Source organism: Acomys minous (genome assembly GCF_964271855.1).
Source record: "Acomys minous genome assembly, chromosome: 1".
Taxonomy (NCBI): Eukaryota; Metazoa; Chordata; class Mammalia; order Rodentia; family Muridae; genus Acomys; species Acomys minous.
The window spans coordinates 103,185,803-103,212,519 of record NC_140483.1 but is presented as its reverse complement, the minus strand read 5'-3'; the positions used below and the strand labels follow the sequence as shown (position 1 = coordinate 103,212,519).

At 42.3% G+C, this 26,717-nt stretch overlaps 1 protein-coding gene and 1 long non-coding RNA gene across 3 annotated transcripts; one reads left to right on the top strand and one right to left on the bottom strand.

The window, feature by feature from the left end:
- The first annotated feature begins 373 nt into the window (after window positions 1–373).
- On the top strand, window positions 374–3,728 carry LOC311600362. Its single transcript, XR_014780221.1, has 2 exons — window positions 374–1,381; window positions 1,610–3,728. It is a non-coding gene; the product is annotated as an uncharacterized lncRNA (long non-coding RNA).
- Window positions 3,729–3,789: 61 nt separating this feature from the next.
- On the bottom strand, window positions 3,790–22,719 carry ELOC (elongin C). Of its 2 annotated transcripts, none has more exons than XM_084786909.1 (4): window positions 22,598–22,719; window positions 10,541–10,593; window positions 6,753–6,896; window positions 3,790–4,000 (listed from the first exon to the last, which is right to left on the bottom strand). In XM_084786909.1, exons 2-4 carry the CDS (start codon window positions 10,542–10,544, stop codon window positions 3,810–3,812), a joined length of 339 nt encoding a protein of 112 aa, XP_084643035.1. In that variant the 5' UTR covers window positions 10,545–10,593; window positions 22,598–22,719; the 3' UTR covers window positions 3,790–3,809. The 2 variants fall into 2 exon arrangements, with proteins under 2 accessions (XP_084643035.1, XP_084643034.1); XM_084786908.1 differs by lacking the exon at window positions 22,598–22,719 and adding an exon at window positions 22,428–22,505.
- Between the last annotated feature and the right edge of the window lie 3,998 nt (window positions 22,720–26,717).

The window sequence follows — 26,717 nt, the reverse complement described above, 5'->3', positions numbered from 1 at the left end:
CTGAGTTTAATTCCTAGCAACCACATAGTGGCTCACAACCATCCATAATGAGATCTGGTGCCCTCTTCTGGCCTGCTGGCTCACATGCAGGCAGAACACTGCATACATAATAAATAAATCTAACAAAACAAAACATACTGGCACAAAATCAGAGTTGGCAATGAAAAACAACCACAAAGCTGGGTGATGGTGGCACACACCTTTAAACCCCAGCACTCTCCCAAGGCAGAGGGAGGCTCTGTTACACATAGAAATCCTGTCCCAAAAAAAAAAAAAAAAAAAAAAAGAAAAAAGAAAAAAAAGGGGGGGGGGGTGAGGAGGGAGAGAGAAAGCCTGGGTGGTTTAGCTCTTGCCTAGCATACTTGAAGGCCTGAGTTTAATACGCAGGACTAGACAACAAAAACCTTTAGTATTTATGTGTAACATTTAATACCTAACCTAGGAAAATGAACAACAACAACAAAAAAAAACAGGAACATTTTCTATCTAGTGCACAATTCTTGTCACCTATTCCACTAAAATCTTGGGTTATAATTATACTCTCTTTCACTAGAGACATAGGGTGGCAAGGCCAGGCACAGTGGAGCACCCGTCATAGCTACTTGGAGGGCTTGGGGCAGGGCTGAAGATAGCCTGGAGAACACAGAGCCTGTTTCCTGCGAGAATGAGGCTGATGGTACAGGTACACATAGTCACAGAACACGTATTTGGGCTGGAGAGATGCTCAGTGGTAAAGAGCATGGGATGCTCTTATAGAGAACCCACATGTTGGCTCATAAGCATCTATAACTCCAGTTTCCAGTGCTCATGCACACATACACTTCTGAACTAGGACATCATGCGTACTTGTAGTACATATACATACATGCAAGCAAAACGCCCATACACAAACGTTTTTAAAAGCATACATACTCAAGGCCTGTGTTTGACCCCCTACCCCGTTTATAAATGTGGAGTGGATAACCATGTATTTGTTCAAGTTTCCATGGCATCAGGACAAGATACAGTGGACTTCTAAACTCCCAGGTTGGTGCCACCCTATAATCTAAAAAGTTTTAGACCAACAGATAGAGACAAATATGACCAGCTTAGTATTATACCAGATTTATAGCAAGTAACTACACAGAAAATCAGTATCTTGAGTAAAATCAACAAGTGATAAACTTAAAATGTTTTTTTTGTGTTTCTTTTTGCACCATGTGTACATAGTGCCAGAGGACAGTAGAGAATGTTAGAATCCTTGGAACTGGAGTTACATACAGGCAGTTGTCACTTGCATGGTGTGGGTCCTTTACAACAGCAAGCGCTCTTAACTACGTGTGGATATATCCAAGCCCTGATAATTTGTAAGAAATTTCCTTTTTAAACAAATATTACTTCAGTGAAACAAGTCTTTTTTTTTTTTTTAAAAGATTTACCGGTTTATTATGTATACAGGTTTTTGTTTTGTTTTGTTTTGTTTTTTACACTTGCCTGTTCTCCTGAACACCAGAAAAGGGCACCAGGTCTTATCCTAGATGGTCGTGAGCCACCATGTGGTTGCTGGGAATTGAACTCAGGACCTCTGGAAGAGCAGACAGTGCTCTTAACCTCTGAGCCATCTCCCCAGCCCCAACATGTCAAGTCTTTAACAGCAATTTAATCTCCTTCCTCAGTGTGTGTCCACTCTCTTCACAATAAAGATCTACCACTAATCATCCATACACAAGAGCTCTTCATGTATGGCTGAGCTGAACAAATACAACTGCACTTACTATCAACAAGAGCCTAAGGGAAGTAAGTGATAACAAGAAAAACATGCAACTTAAACACGTACTGTGATGAGTGCAGAAAGAGGAAACACAAGCCGGGGATTGGACTGAAGAGCCTTGAATATGCATGCAAGTGTTGGTCCACTTTTCCAGGTGCCAGAAAAAAAGTACTGAAGAAAATATGAGGGCTTTTTTTTGGGTGGTTTTCAAGACAGGGTTTCCCTCGTGGTCCTGGCTGTCCTGCACTCCTGAGTGCTGGGAGTAAAGGTATGCGCGGCAATCAGAAAACTATTAACACCTTGAATGCTATATAAAACTAACTTAAATTGAATCAAACAATTTAGTCACATGGCAAGACGTCCAGAAGCAGAATTTTAGTCTTTCATGTACAGGAGACAATGCTAAAAAGTAAACACCAAGTGTTGATCATATCTTTTCAGTCAATACAGCCTTTATTAACACAATGTACCATTTGCTGCACCAAATACAAATTTGCCTAGTGTGTTGCCATCTTAATGTCCTGAAGTTAAGGTTACTTCTAGACCTAACACACAGAGTAACCCACAAAAACTGGTCCAAGTTCTTTCTAGCTACTGCCTTTTGAAATCCATCGTTTGGGCTTTTATTTGGAGCTGATACAAGAACAAATACAGGTTAGAGACTGACTGGAGGGCCTTGTCACGATAGCGCTGCTGCTGAGCCCTAAACACCCTTGTCTCCAAACACAATTCTTGTACTTGCACTACATCTGACCTAAACTATGTGCCAGTATGTATGCTGTGAAACATCACTAAAAATAAGCAGTTTATATTTAACCATTTTCTGTATGCTGGAAAGTACAATGTGTAGGTTTTTCTTTTCTTTTCTAAGCAGAAAAGTTACTTATGATTTCTTTAGCTTCCAGAAAAACTGATCTGTATTAAGTCAAGGCTTGCACAGACAAACCTCAGTGACAGCCACTGTAGGTGACCCCATCCCACTCTCTTCAGTGCTTTTCCCCTGCCAAGGCAGAGATCTAACCCATGTTTCCAAGATGTTTCGTCTGCTGAGTATAAAGGTTGACTGACTGCCTCATGCATGACTTCAGAAGACGCACAGCTAGCAGTATGGTTGGCTGGAAGGTTGGCTGGCAGAGATCGGTACAGACCCACGTGCATCCCAGGGCTCTCACCAAACCCCTCCATTCTTACTTCTAGCATTCTGGTAACGCAGGAAGACTAGAAGAGCTCAGAACACCTAGACTCTAAGTTTAGATCAAGCTCATGAAGTGCTGTACGACACATTCCAACACATACAAGGAGAATCCCAAGAGACCATGAAGAATGAAAATGCAAGGAGCCCTGACAGCTAGTGCAAGTCAAGCTTCAGACTGTTCAAAGCGCACACTGCACAGGAGCTCTGAAATCAGCATTTACTTGACTAGATGGCTACAGTTCAAACAGTTACTGCTCTAAAAGGTATACCTGGTCATCTTCCAAAACTGCTTTCAAATAAAGTTCTTAAATTGTAGCAATAAACAAAACACAAGATGCACTTAAACAATACTGCAGTTTATCAAAAAACACATAAGAAATTTCAACTCTTATTCTTTGAGTTACAAAAATCAAGGTTTGGCTAAGTTATAAACATGTTTTTCATGTAATTATTTGCATAACTCTAGTAATGCTCGGTGGCTTAAGATCAGAACTGGTTTTTAAAAAAACACTAAAAACATAAAAATACTGAGCCCTGTATTTACCTGTAGAATATGTTCATTTAGGCTTACATTCCAGGATTTGCTCTATTATTTATAATTTTAAAGGTCACATCCAAAGGAGAAAGCAAACCACCTATAAACTGGCATTATTTGTTTATTTCTTAGCTTGTGAAACGTCCTTAACTTGTTGATGTAGCAAACAAATTTCAACTCTGCTATGCAAATGACAGAAGGAATCTGCTCAGCAATTAACTTTAGAGCTCAATTTCATACAGGCAACATGCTATATGTGAAAAAATTACTAACTGAACTACAGGTATTAAATACTGAAAAAATTAACAGTTTATTATAATTTATTTTATTTAACAATCTAGGAAGTTCGCAGCCATCAGCAGTTCCAGTGCAATTTCAGGTGCAATTGGGAATTCAGGGATCTCAGTGGAGCTGTTAGTGTAGCGGACCTTGTAGGTGAAGTACATGCACACTTTCGATAGCACGTGCGAAGGGATCTCTCTGAAATTGACCTCATTGGTTTCGTTCTCAGCAAACTGCCCTGCAAAACAAGAGTCATTACATATGTTATGGGCTGCATGGTGCCTTTCCTTATTCTCAAGGAACTCTCAACTCCAACTGTCTACTTGAAGGTAGGGTCTTTCAGTTAAATTATGTTACGACAAAGTCTATAAAGCTGGGCATGGTGGCACAAGCAGGTAATCCCAGCACTTGGGAGGCAGAGACAGGAGGATCACTGTGAGAAAATGTAAGATACCAAGGCAGGAGGACTGATCTGCGGCTGGCTGGGGCTGTTTTGCTAAATCTAGGCTCAAAGAATAAAAACCAAATAATTTACAGTAATGGGATTTTTCCTAGACACCTTCTTTCTAAACTAATGCTATATAAAGCAGTTTCCAGGATTTGTATTTAGTCTCAACTCAGAGATGAGTGTTTTTTTTGTTTTTGTTTTTTGTTGTTTTCTGAGTTATAAGGTTTCTCTGTGTAGCCTCAGCTGTTCTGGACTTGCTTTCGTAGACCAGGCTGGCCTCCAACTCACAGTGATATGCCTGCCTCTGCTGGGATTAAAGGTGTGTACCTCCATGACTAGCTGATAATATTCTTTTAAAACAGGGTTTCACTACTGTGGAGCCTTGCTTGTGCTAAAACTCACTCAATGGACCAGGCTAAACACAAAGGGCATTTCACATCTCAAATATATTTCTATAGAATGCAACTTCTTCTTTATCATCATTATTATTGCTTTTATTTTATGACAGAGTTTTTCTGTCCTGGCACTCACTCTGTAGCTCAGACTGACTTCAAGGCAGAGACTAGCCTGCTTCTCTCTCCCTCAAGTGCTGGGATTAAAGGTGTGTACCACCACTGCTCAGCAACAGAACACATCTGAAAGTTCTAATTGCCATTAGTTGGACATGAGGTGCGATGGGAAAGAGTAGGACTCTGAGGTTAAAAGCACATTTTGTAAGGCTAGTATTTAAGACTCTTTTCTTGATTTTATATGATTTTTGCCTTTTTTTAAAAAGGCTGTCTCTTTGGTATTAAATTGCTAATAAAACTTTAATTCTAGAGAGCCTGCTTTTTTAAAAGGCAAAAATCATATAAAGATTGTGGCTTAAAAGCATTTCATTTTTGTATAATGAAATTGTATAATGCCCCTTGCCTACTTCCAAGACATTTCATCACACCACTAAGCACTTGAGGTGTGTGCCACCCCAAAGGTGGAGGCAAGAAGACCATGGATGGTTGTGTGTCTAAGAATCTTGAATAAATATTTAGAAGTCATGCAAATGGCCAGCAAATGCATGAACTGGTGTTCAATATCAGTAGTTACAGCTATAAAAAGAGAGTAATGAGTCTGAGGATGGCTCAGCCGGTGACTTTACTGCTTTTGCAGAAGATCTGGGTTTGGTTCCCAGCATCCACTTGGCACAACCACCCATGACTCTGGTTTTAGGGGATCTGATGCCCCCTTCTGGCTCCACAGCTCTTGCGTGCGTGTGATACACATAAACTCGTATAGCTGTACAACACACATACACTAAATAAGCCGTAAGAAAAAAAAAGATAAAACTCAGTCAGGGTGCTTTATACACTGGAAGATAAGTGTGTTGTCAATGGAAGAATGGAAAACAATTCCATCTCTTCAGAAACACTTTGGTGGCTCCTTGAAGACACAACGAACAACCAAAAGACCAAACAGTCCCTCAGAGCAAAAGAACTGAAGGCTGGTGTTTTAAACAGACATTTATCAATAGCACTGTTTGTAGTGGCTAAATGGCAGACATAAAGTGTTCATCATCTGAGCAGATAAACGCATTGTAGCACATTCCTGAGAGGATAGGACTAGATGGCTCCACTACCGTGTGAATGAATTGAAAGCATTATGGAGCATAGAAAGATGCAGAAGGGCAAATTCTATATGGATCACAGAATAGAGAAAACAGAAGGCAGATAAATAAGTTCCTTTTTTGGAGAAATAAAAATTAAAATATAAGCCGGGCGTGGTGGCGCACGCCTTTAATCCCAGCACTCGGGAGGCAGAGGCACGTAGATCGATGTGAGTTCAAGGCCAGCCTGGTCTACAAAGCGAGTCTAGGACAGCCAAGGCTACACAGAGAAACCCTGTCTCAAAAAAACCAATAAATAAATAAAATCCTTTAAAAAAATTAAAATATAAATTATTTTTGAAACTAAATAATGCTGATGACTATACACAATGCAGATATAATAATTGCTGCTAGATTTGTATGCTTTGAACTTTTTGGAAGTTGAAAGATGTTTACTCAAAAGAATGCTAAAAGAGCAGAGGCCCAGAATGTGCATCTTCTTCCTCCTTTTCTCCAGTACTAAGATTGCAGGTATTTGGTATTTTACATGGATTCTAGAGACCCTAACTCAGGTCCATATTATTTTTTCCGTTCTGTTTGTTTTTTTGAGACAGGATTTCTCTCCTCTGTGTAGCCTTGGCTGTCCTGGAACTCACAGCGATCCGCCTGCCTCTGCCCCTCTCGAGTGCTGGGATTAAAGGCGTGCGCCACCACGCCTGGCCAGGTCCATATTCTTGTGTGCCTAGTCCTTTTGGGCTTTTGGAGACAGTCTTGCCAAGCTAACCTGAAACTTCTAGGTGAGGAGCATTCTTCCCAACCCCAGCCTCTCAAGCAGCTGTGGCTAGAGGCATGTACCATTTTAACTGCTTCTTCCTCCTTCACACGCTCTGTGTGTCTAACTTGAAACACATTTATTAAACATTAAAAAGATATATGAAGGGAAAAACACTGTTAATTACCTACCTGGCCCACTCAACATGGCCTTTATTGTTCCTGATGTTAACGCATGTTCTCTTTTTACAATAAATTCATGACCATCAGAAGATATTAATTTGACATACATGGCATCGGGGCCTTCACAGCCACCATAGGTTTTCTCCTCTCCATCTGAGATAAAGCAATAAGACAAATTAAATAATATAATGAAATAATATAATTAAAAACAAGCAAGTTGTCTAGATCCATGTTTAACAGCAGAGCATGTTCTTATCACATGTGATGCCCTGAGTGAACTGCTACGCATGGAAAAGAAAAAAAAGAGTGAGCAGAGTGTGTACATGTTACAATACCATGGACGGTGCTGGCTTCACCTATAGTTTTCTGCTCTGGATAAAACAAAGGAATGAATGAATGAATATTAATAATGAAATTCATACTTTTATATACCTCCCAAGGTCTTTTCTTACATGTATCTTTTATAATTTTTATTGTTACCAATATATAGAAAATCTTTAATCTTACTCTAAAAGTAGGATAAAAATGATTGTTCTGTTTACCACAAACATCCACACTCTGAAGCCAGAGGTGGTGGTGCACACCTTTAATCCTAGCACTCTAGGAGGCAGAGGCGGGCAGATCTGTGAATTCAAGGCCAGCCTGGTCTACAAGGCGAGTCCAGAACAACTGTAGCTACACAGAGAAGCCCTGTTTGGGGGGGGGGGGAACGGTGACGGTGACAGGGTTTCTCTGTAAGTCTTCAGGGTCCTGGAACTCGTTCTGTAGACCAGGCTAGCCTCAAGCTCACAGAGATCTGCCTGCCTCAGCCTCTCAAGTGCTGGGATTAAAAGTGTGTGCTACCATACTCGGCAAAAGATTTTATTTTTATTTTATGTATATGAGTGTTTTGCCTGCACGTATGTTTGTGTACTTCTTGTGCCTGATACCTAAGCAGGCCAGAAGAGAGCATCAGATCCCCTGGAACTGGGGTTACAGAGAGTTGTAAAGCACTGCGTAGGGACTGGGAACCAAACCTGGCTCATCTAGACAGCCAGGGTGACACAGAAAAATGCTGTCTCAAAAAACAAACAAACAAACAAACAAACAAAAACCTCACACTTAGAAATTCATAAAGATTAGTGTTAAAATCATCATCTGAATCTAACCCATGGAAACAGACACATTTCAGTCTTTAAAACAAATAGCTCTCAAATAAGCATACTGAAAGACCTTATCACCGCTCCTGAAAAAGTAGGAAACTATTAAAGCACACCAAAGAGACAAGTTAATGTAGTAAGTGATACCTGTTTAAACTTAGATATTAAAACATAAGTGGGGATGGGGTGGGAAGGGACAGATGGCTCAGAGGTTAAGAGCACTGGCTACTCTTCCAGAGAATCCAGGTTCAATTCCCAGCATCCACTTGGTAGGTAGTTCATGACTGTCTATAACTTTGGTTCCAGGGGATATGACACCCTCACACAGACATAAACGCAGGTAAAATATGAAGAACATATTTTGGGAATATTTGGGAAATATACACAGAGTTAAGTATCAGGGGATACACAGAGTTAAGTATCAGGGGATGCAAGCTATGCCTGTATTGTTAAGTGGTATTAAACATAGCAAAATGCTGGCAATCTCCCAAAAATTTAAACAAGTTTATGTGGATGATTATCTAAGGGCTGTGCTGCAGGGAGTGTGTGAAAGCCCGGGGGACAGCCTTAGCTGTTGGCCTTGGCCTTCTATTTGGAGAAGGTATTTCTGCTGTTCATCACTGCACACGTTATGGTAACTGGCCTGCGCCCGTCCAAAGACTCTTCTCTCTGCCTCCCTTCTTGCTATAGAGCAATGGGATAACAATGTGGCCACCGCACCCGCGGAGGGGCTGCACTTCCAATTCAGGCCCTGGCACTTACAAACTAAGCCCTGTACCCACTGAGATCTCTCTCCAGTCCCTGAAAGGGGATTGACACTTGCAATGTTTACAATAAAAACACGGGGACTAATAAACATGTAAGCAATTTCTACACTATTTAAGATTAATAAATTGTTTTGTTTTGTTTTGTTTGAAACAGGTTTTCTTCACAGTCTGGTTGTCTTGGACTCGCTTTATAGACCAGGCTGGCCTGGAACTCAAGAGATCCGCCTGCCTGTGCCTCCCAAGTGCTGAGGTTACAGGTGTGCACCACCTCACCCTGTTTGCTTTACAGATTTGTCAACAGCTCTTATCAAGCTACAAGAAAAAGAAGTGTAACAATAAGAAGCAGCAGCAGCAGCAGCAAACAGCCAGCCAGTCAGCCATGTGGTGGTGGCACATACATAGTCTCAGCACTTAGGAAGCAAGGCAGGAAGATCTCTGAGTCTGAAGAGAGCCTGGTCTATAAAGTGAGTTCCAGGACAGCTGGGCTACATAGAGACACCGTGGTTCAGAAGGAAAGATGAAAAAGAAGAGGAAGATGATGAAGAGGAGGATGAAAATAGAGGAGGAGGAAGCAGCAGCAGCAGCAGCAGCAGCAGCATTATTTTAAAGTGAAGCTAGGCAGGATGGCTCATGCCTGCCAGTAATTCCAATAATCAAAAGGCTGATGCAGGGGCTGGAGAGCCAACTCAGCAGTTAAGAACACTGCCTGTTCTTCCAGAGGACTGGGGTTTCATTCCCGGCATTTACAAGCATCTGTAATCCCAGTTCCAGGGAATCCCAGATTTAAAAAAAAAAAAAAAAAGAAGCTATTTAGGACTTTAAGGCCAGGCTGGGGTAACTAGTGAAATCAATACTACCTACTAAAAAGTTCATGTTATGTTTCTAATAACATTTTTTCCATGCTGTGAGGCTTGACTTCAATTGTCAGCTTGTCTAGACTGATAAAATATACCTTAGTGTATCTATTAACAGTGCTTCCAGGAACCACTGGTGGATCAAGGGGCTCTGCTCTGACAAATGGCTTAAGGCACTGAACCCAACAGGCAAATGTAGGGTGAGGAGCTCTACTTGTCCTTCCACTTACTGCCTTCTGCCTGCGGACACCAGTTGAGCAGCTCTGCTCCAGCATGTTCTCCTGGTTATGATGAATGAAATAGCTGAAGCTGAGAGCAGTACAAACCTTTTTCTCTCAAGCTTTTGCAGGTATTTATCTGGTCAACAACATACAACTAAACATTCTACATATTTGTTATTAAGAATCTCATTATTGGGCTGGAGAGATGATTCACTGGATAAGAGCACTGTCTGCTCTTCCAGAGATCCTGAGTCCAATTTCCAACAACCACATGGTGGCTCACAACCATCTATAATGTGATCTAAAGTCCTTTTCTGGCATGCAGGTGTACATGCAGACAGAGCACTCATATAGATAGATAGATAGATAAATATTTTTGTGTAGTGGTGCTGGTTTCAAGCCATGGCTGTCCTTGAATTCAGAGATCTGTTTGCCTCTGCTTCCCGAGTGCTGGGATTAAAGGCTTGCCCCGTGACTGTCCCACCTGATGTAAAAGTCTCATTCTATTTCTTTTTTTTTTTTTTTGGTTTCTCTGTGTAAGAGAACCCTGGCTGTCCTGGACTCACTGTACAGACCAGGCTGGCCTCCAACTCACAGAGATCCACCTGCCTCTGCCTCCTGAGGCCACCATGCCCAGCTCAAAAGTTTCGTTCTTGCGGTACTACCAAGACATTACAAGTTTTTGTTGACACAATTTACCCCTTCGTGTGTATAGCATATGGATGTGTTCAGGTGTGCTTATCTGTGCAACAGGTAGTTGAAAGGACAAACCAGCCCCCAGTAATTGAAACACAAAATCACCTCTATATAACTTACCCATTATTTTCTTATAAAATTCTACTTGATCCCACAGGAACTTTAGGAGTTTCCTGAAAATGTACAAAAAACACACAAAGATTAATGTTGCATTTGTATTTCCCACACATTAGTATTTACTGTGTTATTGATGCTTATTGTTTCAGGGTTCTCTCTCCTTATAGGTCATGATGCCAGCACAGTATCAGTCAATGGAAGGTACCAAAATGCTTTGTGAACTTCAGCTCAGGCTTCTGAATTCCAGAAAGATTATTTAAAAGTATCCACTGGTTGTCAAGACTAGTAGTACAGCTTGTCAGTGTGAACGTACAAAGCTCTAGGTCCTGAATCTACCACTGGGGTGGTATGGGATTCCACGGACTCAGCTTTTAAAATATATGTAAAAGCAGCTAATAGGCCAGCATAGCAGCAGGAGGACTATTGCCATATATTTTGGACTATAAGATGTACTTGACAATAAGACACACCCAGTTTTTAGAGCAGCAAAACAAGAAAAACAGTAAAAACAGCAATTGGACCATAAGGCACACCATAATTTTCTGCCCACTTTTGGGGGGAAAAGTGTCGTATGGTTCGAAAAAATACCGTAGTTTAGAAAGGCTGGTCTATAGAGAGAAACCTTCAAAATCAAAGCCAAACCAAACCCAAAAGCTTGGAGACTTAGGCCTGCAGCAGTGCACTTGCATCTGCCTTGTTTGTTCATGGTCCTGCCTTCCACCCAGCATATGACTGATGGTGCCGGTGCCAAGGAAGTTGTAAAGTGACATGTCTAGAATAAAAGGCATGGGGGAAAGTGCTGCTCATTAAAAATGCACACATAAACCATTAATACAACTAAGCAAAATACCCAAAACCAAGAAAAGAACAACAACAACAACAACAAAAAAAAGCCATGCTGTACAGAAATGTTCTAAGTCACTTCTTTTCCTGCCGAGGATCTGAAGAAAACTGTGGATCCCGCTGTCATCAGAAAGTGTTTCCCCCTGGTTTCTAGAATGTAGTTTTAAAGATTTATTTATTGTGTATATACAGTGTTCTGCCAGCAGGCTTGAAGAGGGCACCAGATCTCATTATAGATGGTTGTGAGCCACCATGTAGTTGCTGGGAACTGAACTCAGGATCTCTAGAAGAGTAGCCAGTGCTCTTAGCCTCAGAGCCATCCCTCCCAGCCCTGGAAGCTGGTTTTAAATTCTTTTATTCATGTTACACCCACTAGTTACATTAAACAGCAGGCAAATGATGAGCTTTAGCCACTTTAAGCTTATGAGAAGGCTGAAGACAGTGGGAGGGCTTTTTCTAGGCCTTGACAACAGAATGAACTTTAGGTAGAATCAGGCACAAGACTTGTATCTTGTCATCGTTTCATGTCGGTATCTGAGACTAATATCCCATGTGCCTTTTTTCATGTCAATGAACAGGGGAGGCAATACTACCTAGCTGGATGCGGCAGTACACATCTGTAATCCCAGCACTCAGGCAGGCAGAGGCAGAAGATCTCTGTGAGTTTGAGGCCAGCCTAGTCTACTACACAGAGGAAAACAAAAATAAAACAAAACAACAGGAACAAAAAATTCTATCCAAATGCTTATTTGAATGAATGATTATGTAATATAGTCAAGAGCATGAAGTGCCATCCATGTGACATGCAAGGAAGTTCAGGTTTGCTGTCTTATGACACAAATGTGCAAGTGTATTTTACTCTTCTGTCCCTTCTGTACACAGGCACTAAAGTTCTGAATTTAACAACGAAGGATTAAATAGTAAAAACTTGGGGGGGGGGGTGTTGCTGGAGAGATGATTAACAGGAGCACTTGTTGCTCTTCCAGCGGACCCAGGTTTGGTTTACAGCTCCCACATAGTGGCTCACAACTGTAACTAATTTCAAATGCTCTTCTGACTCCCAAAAACCAAACATCTGTACACATATAAAATAATTAAAAATAAATAAGTACTTAAACTTTTATAATGTGGAAAATGGTTTTAAGATTTTTATTTATAGGGCTGGAGACATGGCTTAGCAGTTAAGGGCACTGACTGCTCTTCCAGAGGACCCTGGTTCAATTCCCAGCAACCATATGGCAGCTCAGGACTGTCTGTTAACTTCAAGATCTGACACTCTTACAGACATATTTGCAGGCAAAACACCAATGCACATAAAAGTAAATAAATAAATAAATAAAATAATTTTATTTTACATGCATGGGTGTTTTGTCTGCATGTACGTCTGTGCACTATGTGTGTGCCTAGTGTTCTTGGAAGTTATTGGACCCTGGGAACTGAAGTTACAGACAGTTGTGAGCTGCCATGTGGTTGCTGGGAATCTAAACTCAGGTCTCCAGAACAGTTAATGCTCTTAACCATGGAACCATTTCTCTAGCTCCTAATTTGGGAAATCTTAAATTTACAAAATAAAATGACTCCTACAAGGGCATTTTTTCAGTAATGTCAACAATTTGTAGCATTTCTAATATGGGATAAAGTAAATAAAATGGCCACAGTGGCAAGGTAATATAATCAATAACTTATGGGCTTACTCACTGGTGATCACTGCAGTTATTACCTCTTAGATAAACATCTTTAAAAATAAATCTCCCGAAAGAGTATCATTCCTCTAGAGATCAGGACACACCTGGCTTTTACTACTTATGTGACTGCATTATGGTTTAACTTTACTTTTTTTCTGCTGGGAAGGAAGGTTAAGACAAGGTATCTCTATATAGCTCTGGCCTCCTGGAACTCTGTAGATCAGGCTGGCCTCAAATTCAGAGATTTGCATATCTGTGACTCCTGAGTGCTGGGATTAAAGGTGTGCACAATTACTGCCCAGAATTTTTTTTTTAATTGGTTTTCAACATAGAGTTTCTCTTTATAGCCCTGGCTATCCTGGAACTCACTCTGTAAACCAGGCAGGCCTTGAACTCACAGAAATTCAGCCGCCTCTGTCTTTCAAGAATGATTTCTAATTTTTGTGTATTGGTGTTTTACTTGCATGTATGTCTGGTGGGGGTGTCAGATCCCCTGGGACTAGAATTACAGACAACTGTGAGCTGCTGCGTGGGTGCTGAATCTGCATCCTCCGGGCGAGCAGCCAGTGATCTTAATCATGGAGCCATCTCTCCACCCTGAATTTACGGTTCTTACTCTGGACTGGGCAGGCCTTGAACTCACAGAGATCTGCCTGCCTCTGCCTCCAGAGAGCTGAGATTAAAGGTGTGCATCACCACACTCAGCTTTAACTTGGCCATAGTTTAAAAAAATAAAACAAACAAAACTAGCTCCAGTGAATTAGTTTTCTATTTCTCTTGGAAATTGGTCATATAAAACCCCTGGTTGGATAGAAAAAAGTCCTTGGATACTTCTCTAAGATTCTAAAAACTGTACTCGATGTCACTTTGTAATAAAAGGCAGCTAAATATTCCACCAAAACCTTTACTGTGTTTATATTCTCTAGTAAACATCCTTTTTAAGCATGAAAGAAACTAGACAGTCTCGAAGTACAAAACTCCAAGTGTCAACTTTTCTATCTAGAGGGATCTCCACAGTAAACACCTAGGTTGTTTATTTAGTGGTAGCTAAGCGACCATGCAAAGTCTCACCTCAGAAGGCCTTTGGGAGGCAACAACTTCTCTACAGACTTAACAGTAACTCAGGGCCAGCATGCATGCAACATGGAGTTTAAAGGAGGGGAGGAGCCCCGCCACCATCAACAGTACTAAATATGACACACAGTACGTGTGTAACTCAGACATCCAGAACTCACACTGGAGAAGAAAATGTCAGAACAGACACAGTCCCCATGTAAATGCACCTCTACCTTTAGGAAGAGTTGAGACCATCACACTAGCAGTTCTGTGACAGTGTTCTTATACTCATTTTACTTGCAGTCTAAATAGTCTCAGCTGGGTATGGTGGTGTACACCTGTAATCCCAGTACTCAGGATGCTGAGGCAGGAGAATCCTGAGTTTGAGGCCAGCCTAGTCTCAGTAGACCAAAACCAACAGGAGCACCAGACACACTGTCAATAAAATTAACTTAGATTAGTTAGTAGATTAGATGTTACCTGAAGGGAAAAATAAGATTAGTTGTTTCAAAGAAAGTAAATGTGTTGTTACAATTCTTCTACAGAAAATGTGTTAATGTAATCAGACAGTTTAACCTGAGTGATTGATGGAGATATTTTATCAAACTGAAAGGAGAGAAAGATCCAAGGAATGATCAATTCCACTCAGTCAGACAGGCTGGGAGGTCCACAAGAGTAACTATGTTTTTGAAAACCGGTTTAGAAATCCACTAACCTCACAAACACTATACTAAGGAGTACTATGCCAAATGCTGTTCTAGTACTGGAGGCAGAACACAACAAAGACTCTAACCTCAGGAAAAGGCGGCAGGGACAAGCCCAGCTTAATGGGGCACTAAGTGAAATCCTAGCTCTTGAGATAGAAGCAGAATTACCAAGAGTTCAAGATTACACTGTGAGTTATTAGGCTAGCTAGAACTGCAGAGCAAGACTCTCAACCCCACCCCCACCCAGAAGGTCTCTGCAGGCATATGTATACGAGAAAACAAAAACAAAACAATGTATACAATGGAAGAGGCTCTAGAGGAAATAAACAGTAGGGAAGGCAAGGAATGAAGACAGGAGAAAGGAGGTCATTAAGAGAAGCCTTTCTGTCACTTGACAGAAACCTCAAGGGAAAAAGAATGAGTGAAGCATGGGCATCCCAGCCAAGAACCCTTTAAATAGGGAGAACAACAAGTCCATGAAAGAGCAGGCAGAGGCCAGAGATTGGGGAAGTGGGTCTTATCAAACACAATAGTGTTTGGCAAAGAACACAAATTGAGACATAAATTAAGACATGGTTAGCCAGGCGGTGGTGGTGCACGGCTTTAATCCCAGCACCTGGGAGGCAGAAGATCTCTGTGAGTTCTGGTTACAGTTCACAGATAGGGGATTGTCATTGCTATCTGTATCAATCTCCTGATTGAAGAATCTCCTGTATCAATGTTGTATAATGTCACTCCTAATTATCTCTGGTTAATAAAGAAACTGAAAGCCAAGGACTGGGCAGAGGAGATAGAAAGGCTGGACATCTGTTGCAGTGAGGGTCTCAGGTAGGGACCACATGTACAGAGAGAGAAGGAAGGAGAGGAAGGGAAAGGATGTAGCAGTGAGGACTGACCTGATGGAGCAGAAGCAGCCCAGGAACCACTATGGCAAGGTTGGGGGTATATGGCTGGCAAATAGGCAGAGTAGCATAGATGGGTTAGAATAGATCAATATATGCCCAGCTCTAGTACTTTAAAGCTTGTTGAATAAGAGGCTAGCAAGATGGCTCAATGGTTAAGAGCACTGTCTGGTCTTCCAGGTCTTGAGTTCAACTCCCAGCAACCACATGGTGGCTCACAACCATCTATCATAGGACTTGATGCCCTCTTCTGGTGTACAGGTGTACATGCAGGTGGAGCACTCATACATTAAAAAATATTAAAATAAGAAAGCTTGAGGAATAATTCTAATAGGTCTCTCTCTGTGTCATTATTTGAGAGCTAGATTGAGTGGCCAGAAAAGGTCCCCCAGACTCAGGGATGTCTCTCTTTTCCTTTATCTTCCATTCTTAGGTTTGGAGATAGGGGTTGAAAAGAAACAAGAGGGATTATGGAAATATATAGGGAAGATAGAACAAAAAGTAGATTAGGGCATCTACTCCTCAACTTAATGTCTTAATTTTCATTCACAAGGTTATTTTTAATTCACTGGTATAGAATTCAAGATTATTCTTCACATACATTATATATATACACATATATACATATATATTTCTACCCTAATACGCAGTATTATATTCATATTACTCATTTTTAATACAAGGTTTACTTCCAATACCATGAAAGTGCTATTGCAGGCTGTTTAGGATAAATAAGTAATACAAGTTAATTGTTAGTTGATCAAAACATGGTCATATCAATTACTAGTCCATTTTTATCAAAAGAATAGACATCTTAGGTACAACAGATAAATATGATTCTATAGAAAGATAAGGTAAAATAGATGACAACAACAACAACAACAACAAAAACCAAACCCAAAAAACCCCACAAAAACTCTTGGTAACACCCAGCCTACCTCAAAGAGGATGATGAACATCAAAGAACCTCCTTATGGAGATGGCTTCAAATGTGGCAAACCAGACACTAGACAAAATGTCCTCATTTCTACTACAGACAGAATTCTGTCTTAAAAAGCTTGGATGCAAGCAGAGTCAATGGCCAAACTCTACCAAGACAGTAAGCATGTCCTCAATGGTTCCTGCCTCACAAATATGCCTGTCAGATATATTGGGCCAGAAGGCTGAAGATGATACTCCGACATTACAGAAAGTTATGGGTGACTGCTCAGGTAGCAAACTGTATTTGTCATCTTCTCATTTCAGAAGCTACTAAGCTGCACTCCCTGTTTACTCAGGTAATTAATTTTATTCCTTCAAGTCTCTGATGGGGTTGAAGATCAGATAGTTCAGTTTTACAATTAAGCTTACCTGTTTAGAGGTTAAGATGTCTTTAGGTCTAGAGAGAGGTTTTAAGTTGATAGAGATATGACAGATGCTGATTTACATTCAGAATTTTAGGTGCAGCAAGATAGGAAAGATATTTTCTTCAAGGCTGCCAAATACAAATAGCCAAGGCACTAAGAAAGTAACATTTATATAATTACTGATTGTGTCATGGTTCTTCTTGCCATAGGTAGTTTATTGTGTGTGTAATAATAAATGTATATGTAAAAATAAAAAATATTTAATAAAGGAAAAAGGGAAAGGCTTCCAGATTACCATAGTTTGTTTTGTTTACAATCTGTACCCTCTCACCTCTAGAGGCACCTGCAATCATATACCAATTCCCACCCACAGACTTATACACATAAACTTAACAAAGAAATCTCAAAGAATTCCAAAGAACAAACTGATAATACAAAATACTTAGAATGTCTTGGTGTCTAATATGAGGTCAACACATTAAAGCATCACTATGAGTCTATATCCTAGTTAGACGTGTGTGGGGTGGGGGAGTGGACAAGTCATCCTGGTCCCCGTGGCAGGATAAGCCATGGACAAAATAAACATGTTACTGCACCTTCCACCAGTGTCCTTGCACTGTATTCTATTCAGGGGCAGCAACCTCTCTGTAAGGGTCGGGCAGTAAATATATGCTATCAGTCTATAAAGAGTTATAGCTGACTATTCTCAGTCAGAAGCAGCGAGCCACAAACAAGATGTAACCTAGGGAATGTGGCTATGCTCCTGTAAAGCTTTATTGTACAGGTAAGAATTTATAAAGTCTTTCTTTCTAAATTACATTACAAACTAGTCTTTCTTTGGATTTGAGATACATGCATTTGTGTGTTTATTATTTTTATGTTTTACTGAGTTTCTATGCATCATATATGTGCAGAAGCCGCAAGTGGAGAGAAGAGGGTGCTGAACCCCCGAAACTATAGTATAGGCAGTTGAGAGGCACCATGTGCACGCTGGGAACCAAATCTAGGTCCTTTGGGAGAATAAGCGTTGTTCCATTTCTCCAGTGGGGCTGTGCATGATGTAGCCCAGTTGGTACTGTATCTGCCGCATATATGAAGCACTGGCTTAGTTCCCAGCATGGCATAAAACTGGGTGCAGTGACACATGCCTGTAATCCCCGGCAGGTACTTAATTATCACCCTCAGCTAAATATGGAGTTTTGAAGCCAGTTGGGCAACATACAACTCATTGCAACAAATAGAAAAAAGAAAGGTTTCAAAAAGCTTTACTAGCTTGTAAGTCCCTAGGACTGATCTCCAATACCCCAACAAAACAAAACCATGAACAACAAATCAACTGTCTGGTCTTTGTGTTCACCTCATCTGCATCTACACAACACCCACTCTTATTTGTACTATTGTTCTCTCTCCTGTCTCAGGACTTGGCTTGTCACCACGCTTACCCTCACCCACTCCAGCTACCCTTTTATTCTCTTTGTACCTTACATACGCTAAGCACCTACTTTTATCACTTTGCAACATACACCATTTACTTATTTATTTATCTTTTCTAAGACAGTCTCCTCAAGGACAGCCCATCTGGCTGGATTTCAAGATCTTTTCTGCCTCAGTCTCCTGGCTGCTCTCATTACAGGTTCATGCCTCCCTCCCTCTTTCTGAGGCAGGGTCTCACTTTTATCCCTGGCTGGCCCAAAAATTTGCTTTGTAGACCAGGCTGGACTGAAACTCAATGGGATTCCCAGGCAATCTCCTGAAGGGCATGCCCCCAGTTGAGTTTTAATTCACATATTTGACTGTTTTGCCTGCATATATGTTTGTGCACCAGGTGTGTGCTTAGTGCCTGCAGAGGCCAGAAGAGAGCATCAGATCCCCCGAAACTGGGGTTACAGTCAGTTGTGAGCCACCACGTGGGTAATAGAAATCAAACTCGGGTCCTCTGGAAAAGCAGCTAGCGCTCTGAACCACTAGATAACTCTAGCCCTTCTTCTTATTCTATCACCACTCTTCTCAAGGGGCCCCTCCCCCCCTTTTGAGATAGGCCTTGGCTATCCTGGTACTATGTAGATCAAACACCCCAAAACTCAGAGATCCTATCTCTGTTGGATGAAAGGTGTGAAAGGCTTTGAAGAGACTCATAATCAAACTAGGCACAGTAGCACAGGTCTAAAATCCCAACACGTGGGAAGCGGAAAGAGAACCAGTTGAAAGGCCTGTCTGTGCTACCAACCAAGTGAGACTTCACTCCATCACAAAAACCAAAGACCCAGCATGTCAAATTTAACCTGCTTTCCTTGATCACAGTCTATTTAATATCCTCCAATCCATATATTTAAATATCACCCACAAGATTACCTTGAGAGCAACATCTATTCTGAGTGTTAGTCACAAATTCCCTCTCTACCTTCTACGCATATAAGCTCTGCTTCTGCAGACCAGGCTGGCCTCAAACTCAGAGATCCACCTCTTGATTATGGTGTGTGTGTGTGTGCTCTATTATCTGTCTGTTATCAAACTAAGCCTCACAGAAGTGATAAACCTGCCAGAAACCAATGTTCCTTTTCAGTCTTCTGATTTCAGTAAATGGCACCTCTGTTCATAAGATGGTCAGCAAGGGCAAAAAGACTATATATTCTTTTCTGTCCTAGGAATGAAAGGCAAGAGCTATTTGGCTTCAAAATCTCAAATCAGATCACTTTTCACCTATTTCAACTCTCCATCTGTAGTTCATGCTAATTGTATTTTAAAGGAACTATTCTAAAAAGCTACCACACCCAGCACGGTAGTGTACATCTTAAACCTCAACAATCAGGAGTCAGATCTGAGGTGGATCGAGTTCTGGGCCAGCCTGGTCTACATAGAGAGTGTTAGGTCAACCAGGGCTATAAAGAGAAACCTTGGTGTGGGGGTAGGGGGAGCTTGATATGTTCCAAACATTTGTCTCCCTGGAATTTCTTGGATAGGTCAAATTTGTTCACACTTCAAGGTCCTTCCGTTTGCAGTGACTGCTGTCTGAACTGAACTAGGTCAAAAATCCAATCCCAAGGGTGCTTCCCTGGCCAAGATCTTGTTCGTTTTTCCAGACAGGGCTTCTCTGTGTAATAACTCTGGCTGTCCTGGAACTTGCTCTGTAGTCCAGGCTGGCCTGGAACTCAGACATCGGCCTGCCTCTGCCTCCCAAGTGCTGGGATAAAAGGCGTGCACCACCACAGCGCTGCCCAAGATCGTATCTGTTACACTGACAACCAACCACCGCTCTTCCCCTCCCTGCCCCTAGCTTGCTGTATTCCCTCTCTACAACTTCTTACTGAAGGAGGGTGGGTTAACAGGGCTTCACCCAGTAAGTAGCCCAGGCTGACCTGGAACTCCTGTCAATCCTCACTCAGCCTCCTGAATGATCAAAAGGTTTACAGGTTTCTGATATGGCAATCCTTACTGGTTTTTCATACTTACTACCAAAAACTGTGTAGTATATATTTGTGTGTATGTGAACTTTCTAGTACCAAATGCTCTTGTCTTATTTTAATAAAGTAACAAAAAACCACTTAAAATGCATTAACACATAAAAGCATACATTGAAAGCCGCTTTTGCTTACATTCCAATCTAACATATAGCTGGGCATGGTAACACACGCCTTTAATCCCAGCACTTGGGAAGCAGAGGCAGGCGGATTACTGTTGAGTTCGAGGCCAGCCTGTCCAGGACAGCCTAGGCTACACAGAAAGACCCTGTCTTGAACAACAAAAAAACAAAACAAAACAAAATTCCAATCTGACACTCCCCAGCCCTCCCCCACCATACAATTTTTTTCCTGAAACACTTCCTAAGATCTGCACAATTTCTTAAGAACTTAATATATAGAAGTAATTATCGCTTCAGCATCTATACCATTGCTCAGTCACACTGTAGGATTGCCATCTAGTAATGGAAGAGAGTCTCTCCATTTGAAATAAATAGATATAAACTGGGTGTGGTGCACATCTTTAATCCCAGTGTTTGAGAGGCAGAGGTAGGTAGCCATGCAGAGATACAAAGTGACTTCCAGGCTAGCAAGGGCTACAATCATGTCTCAAAAAAAAAAAAAAAAAAAAAAGGATAATAAACTAACATTTTTTGTGTGGTGCTGGAAAACCAACCCAGGGCCTTTGCATATTAGGCAAACATACGCTATATCAGGTTATAGTCCTGGCCAGGCAGTTGTTAAATTAATATCATATTTAAAATGAGAAGCTATTTATAAATCAAATAGAGGATACCAAGTAGCGCTACTTAAAAGTGCTGAGTCAGTGCAGTTGAAATTCAAGGTTAATCCTAGCACTTTGAGAAAAGAGGGAAGAGGGCACGGTGGCCCACACACCTTTAATACCAACACTTGGGAAGCAAAAGTGTTATCTCTGAGACCAGATAGGTTTACAGAGAGACTTCCATGCCAGCCACGAGTACCTCATGTGCGAGTCTCAAAGAAAGGGAAAAAAATAATAAACAGGAATCCCAAATCATTACTACCAATAAATAACAAATATACATTATGGAAAACACAGCCGTTTCCTCATCACTGTGAAGACGAAGTTCGATGTCCCGATAACATGAATTATAAGGTAAAAGAGATCAGGTATTCACCATCTTCGATCACTTCACAGAAAGTAAAATTTAATTTGGAGACTAAAAAGCAAAGCTGGTAGTTTGAACGAAGTCGTAAAACTATTTCAGTTGCTTTCTACCCTGACAAGTGCATAGTGGGGATGCTTTAAATGCCACAACCTCCATGCTCAAAAAAAACTACAGTGAATTCAGTCCCTTAGGGGAAACTACATGAGTACTGTGCCTGGCACTAGATAACTTCCTTTCAGACCAAACTAAGGTTGATAATAGATGCACAAAATTTCCAATGTACCCAGTCAAGCGGAGATTACACACCCAAGTTGCCCAGAACGTAAACTTTGGGGGTGGGGGGGCTGAAAGGGGCCTCTCCTGGGACTAGCAACTCATCTCAACAGTAAACCAAATACAAACGCACATGAGGCAGGCAAAAAGGAAAAGCGACCGGGCTGCCATGCTCTAACTCCACCCTAACCCGCGCGCCGCCGGGAGAAGGCCCAGCTCGCCCGCACCTCTCGTCCCGCCTCGCCTTTCCGAACCCACGGAGCTGAGCTAGTTAAGGTCCCGCCAAACTCCCCTCCCCTCCCCCCCTCCAGCCAGGAGCAAGGGAGGCCGGCGAGGCTCAGAGCTTCCGTTCCTTCCCCGCCTAGACGGGAAGGGGTGAGCAGAGGGATGGCAAATGCGCCCCAGTCCCAGCTGCCCAAACTCTCCGAGCGAAATCCGAGGTCGGTTCCCACCCAAGCCCGACACTCACTCTCCAGTCCCGCAGCCACCGCAGCCGAATCCCCACGTACCGCCACAGCCCCTATTCAGGGCCGCCCCCCCCCTACCCCCAGCTGCCTCCCCCCGTGGGTTCCGGGGCACGGGAAGGAATTACTTCCGTCGCGTCACAGCCGCTTTCGGCAACGCGCGGGAGATTAGTACCTGGCTTGCCGGAGACTCGGTCGGCTAACAACTTGCGACTGACGGAAGTTGAGTAGCCTTCTCGCCCTTTCTCTTCTGTAATTCAGGCCAATTTAAGACACATCGCTAGCCAATCCCAACCAATGAGATTCTAGGGCTTCTGGATTCCCAGCATGCAGCGCCATCCGGATCCAGTTTCTGCCTTGAAGAGGTAAACCGGCGAGGCAGCACTGCATTCTGGGATATGTAGTTTTTACACGAAGTTACGGCTAGTGTTTGGTACTACATGACACTGCATCTTGGGACTTGTGGTTTTCCGTGTAATGTTACCATTTTTAGTGGCCTTAAAGCTTGTCCCCGCCTCTCGTTTCTGTTTAGCCAGGAGGTAGAAGATTACAAAAGAAGCCTAAGATGTGGAAATGCAGTATGTGTGCTAAAGATCGTACTCTTGAAGAAGCGGTATCTGGCCTTTGTAAGAAGTAATACACAGCGACGAGCATCTTAACCAGCTCGCGCAATGTGTTTGCCTCATTTCCTCTCTTCCCGGTATAGGGTCAGTGTTTACTGAAAATATGCCACGCCCACCACTCTTTGCTTCGCCTGTCACCACTAAAGTCAAGGCCTTTCTTTCTGGCTCCCCACACCCCATTTCCGCACCCCCTGAACCAAGCCTTTTCATTGGCTTTCCCGTGGTTACCTAAGCACCTTTCCTAGAAAGCTGAAAAAAACAAAACAAAGTGGGCTTGAAAACGTAGATACAATATACTTAGTTACCCAACTCTTCACAGTTGTGTAATAGTATCCCCAAAACTAAATATGTATGGGCGATTTAGAGTTTCGAGAACTAAGGATGAAGACCGGGCGTGGTGGCACACTCCTTTAATCCTAGCACTCAGGAGGCTAATGCAGGCGGATTGCTGTGAGTTCAAGGCCAGCCTGGTCTACAAACTGAGTCTAGGACAGCCAAGGCTACACAGAAAAACCCTGTCTTGAAAAACCAAAAAAGAAAAAAGAAAGAAAAAGGGGGGGGGGGGAAGAGAGAGAGAGAGAGAGAGAGAGAGAGAGAGAGAGAGAGAGAGAGAGAGAGAGGAAACTAAGGACTTTTTCCAAAGGCCTTCGTTTGAGACAGGATCTTGCAGTGTTAACCCGGCTAGCTTGAAACTTGATGGCCCGGACTAACCATGTATTTGGGGGCAAACCTATCTTCTCCCTCTGTTTCCAGGCACAGTATTTCCCTAGGAAATCCTAGGCTACCCTCAAACTCCAATTTATAATTCTGCTTTAGCTTCGGAGTGTTGAAATTGCTGGTGTTGGCTACTGTGCATGGCTCTGAAGGGTTTTCATTTGTTTTTTGGTTTAGTTGATTTGGCAGATAGGTATGCTTTTATAGAGTCGAAGGCAAAAATGGAGCATCAAGCCCTAAGTTAATTTACAACGGCTTTAGGGGGAAAAAATGAAAGTGTTAGGGTTGTATCCATAACTCAAAATAGTTTCATGGGAAGAGAGGCATTAATTAGATAAAACTAAGGGGGAAACCTGAACAAGTCTAATCTCCCTTTAGGCAGTAAAGGTTGGGTCCAATTTCAATGGTATACCTTGACTCTGGATCAGCCCTGGAGGTCAAGAAGTAAGCATAGGCTGGGCTGGGCAGTGGTGGCACACGCCTTTAACGCCAGCAATTGGAGGCAGAGGTAGTCAGATCTCTGTGAGTTCAAGGCCACCCTGTTCTACAGAGCAAGTTCCAGGACATCCAAGGCTAAACAGAGAAACACTCTCTCAGGAAAAAGGAAAAAGGCAGTCATGGAGTGGCAGGCTCAGCCTGTGGTATGCTGAAAAATAACAGGACACTGGGCTAGACAACTGGGCAGTATTCCTTTCTTGAAGCTTAGGAGAAATGTACATTTGGCTGTGTGTGGTGGAACATGCCTTTATTCCCAGTGTGTGGGAGAAGCAGACAGATCTCTGATTGGGAGGCCAGCCTGATCAACTTGGTGAGCTTTCGGCCATCCAAGGGCTATACAGTGACACTGTCTCAAAAAAAGAAGGAAGGAAGGAAAGAAAGAAAACCAGGCCGGGCGTGGTGGATCACACTTTTAATCCCAGCACTCAGGAGACAGAGGCAGGTGGATCGCTGTGAGTTTGAGGCCAGTCTGGTCTACAAAGGGAGTCCAGGACAGCGAAGGCTACACAAAGAAAGCCTGTCTCGAAAAACAGAAAAACAAAAACAAAACAACAACAACAACAACAACAACAACAACAACACACACACACACACACACACACACACAGAGTTAGTCCCTAAACTAGACAGTGGCACACACCTGTAATCCCAGCACTCAGGGAGACAGAGGCAGATGGATCTCATTGAGTTCAAGGACAGCCTGCTCCACAAATCCACAAATCAATTCCCTGTCTGGAAAAAACAAAAACCAAACCAAACAAAACAAAACCAACCAACCAACCAACCAACCAACCAACCAAACCCAACCAAACAAAAAAGTGTCTACATTAATCATGGCATTTTTTTTTTTTATGAAAACAAAGGACTGTCCACCATTCATGCAAACACAGAGCCATGCTTGCACCCAATTGGTAGTCTTTCCTTCAAATGAAGACCTTTGTTGGCCCTAATTTTAGGCTTTCTGCTGATCCACCAGGAGGAGTGCACTTCTTTTGGTCTACATGAAAATGGCTTAGAGATCATCTAGAGTTCACTGAGGCTTGGAATGGCAAAGAAGCTAGTGTAAATTGAAGCAGTCATGGAATACAGTTCCAGGCCAACCAGAGCTGCACAGAGTATTGGGGCTAAAGCTGTGTGCCACCATGCTCAGCTACTCCTCTACCCCTAAGTCCGGGCACCAGGCACTAGGTATCATCTGCCTTCGGGAGGAAAGTACAGTGTTGATACAAATACAACTCTAGTGGCCGGGCTCATGCCTTCAGTCCCAGCACTTGGGAGGTAGAGGCGGGCAGAGTGCTGTGAGTTCAAGGCCAGCCTGGTCTACAAAGCAAGTCCAGGACAGCCAAGGCTATACAGAGAAACAAACAAACAACAACAACAACAACAACAAACAACTTTAACCTCAAAGAGATATAAGATGATGAGTCACCATAGCTGCGGAACACATGTTTAGGTCACCCCCATGCTCCAATGTAGAAGAAGTTTCACGAAGCTTTTATAAGTAACAGAACAAAGAAGGTCATCAATCAAGATACTTTTCCACATTATTAGAAACAATAGGTAGGTTAAACAAAGTGGGGAAACCTGCTTAGGCTTCAGGGACTATTTGATAGTACTCTTCGCTTTTTGGTTGTTGGAAAACTAGTACCCTGTGCATTCCAAATGAACGGTCATGCTCTGTGTGTTCCAAATGATTTATCAGAAGATCATGAAGATGTTAGCTACAGAAAACAATAAATGGCTATTAAGAGATCTGTCTGCAGAGCCAGGTGGTGGTGGCACATGTCTTTAATTGTAGCACTTGGGGGGCAGACAGCCGGGGGTGGGGGGAAGAAGAAGGAGGAGGAGGGGGGACAGAGGGAGGGAGGGAGGAAGGGAGGGAGGGAGGGAGAGAGGAGGGGAAGGAGAGAGGAGAGGGGAGATCTGCGGATGGCCCATGATAAATTGGCTCTGGATTTATAACATTATAGATTGCACATCAGTGCGTGGTAGGCAAGCTGCCACTACACGATATATTTTTAATGAGCAAAGAGCAAATGGATGTCAATATCTGCCAACAACCAAACTGAAAATTGTATTATGTGAAAAAGTTCAATTTTCTGCTATCTCTGTGGTTGAATTAAATTATCATTCATTTTGTTCATAGCATAGACATTATTACATTCTTTTTGGAATGATACACTAGAATAATTTCTGCAAAGCTAGAATTATTTTTCCTAAACTACTTTTCTTTTTTCTTTCTCAGTGCTGGGTTTCTTTATATAGCCCTGGCTGTCCTGCACTCCCCTTGTAGACCAGGCTGGGCTTGAACTCACAGAGATCCGCTTGCCTCTGCCTCCAGAGTGCTAGGATCAAAGGCATGCACCACCACACCATGCCAGGTACCAAAACCACTTTTTAGAACCTAGGAAATGACTTCCATGAGAATGCAGTATTTAGTTAGCCTTCTAGGCTTTGGTC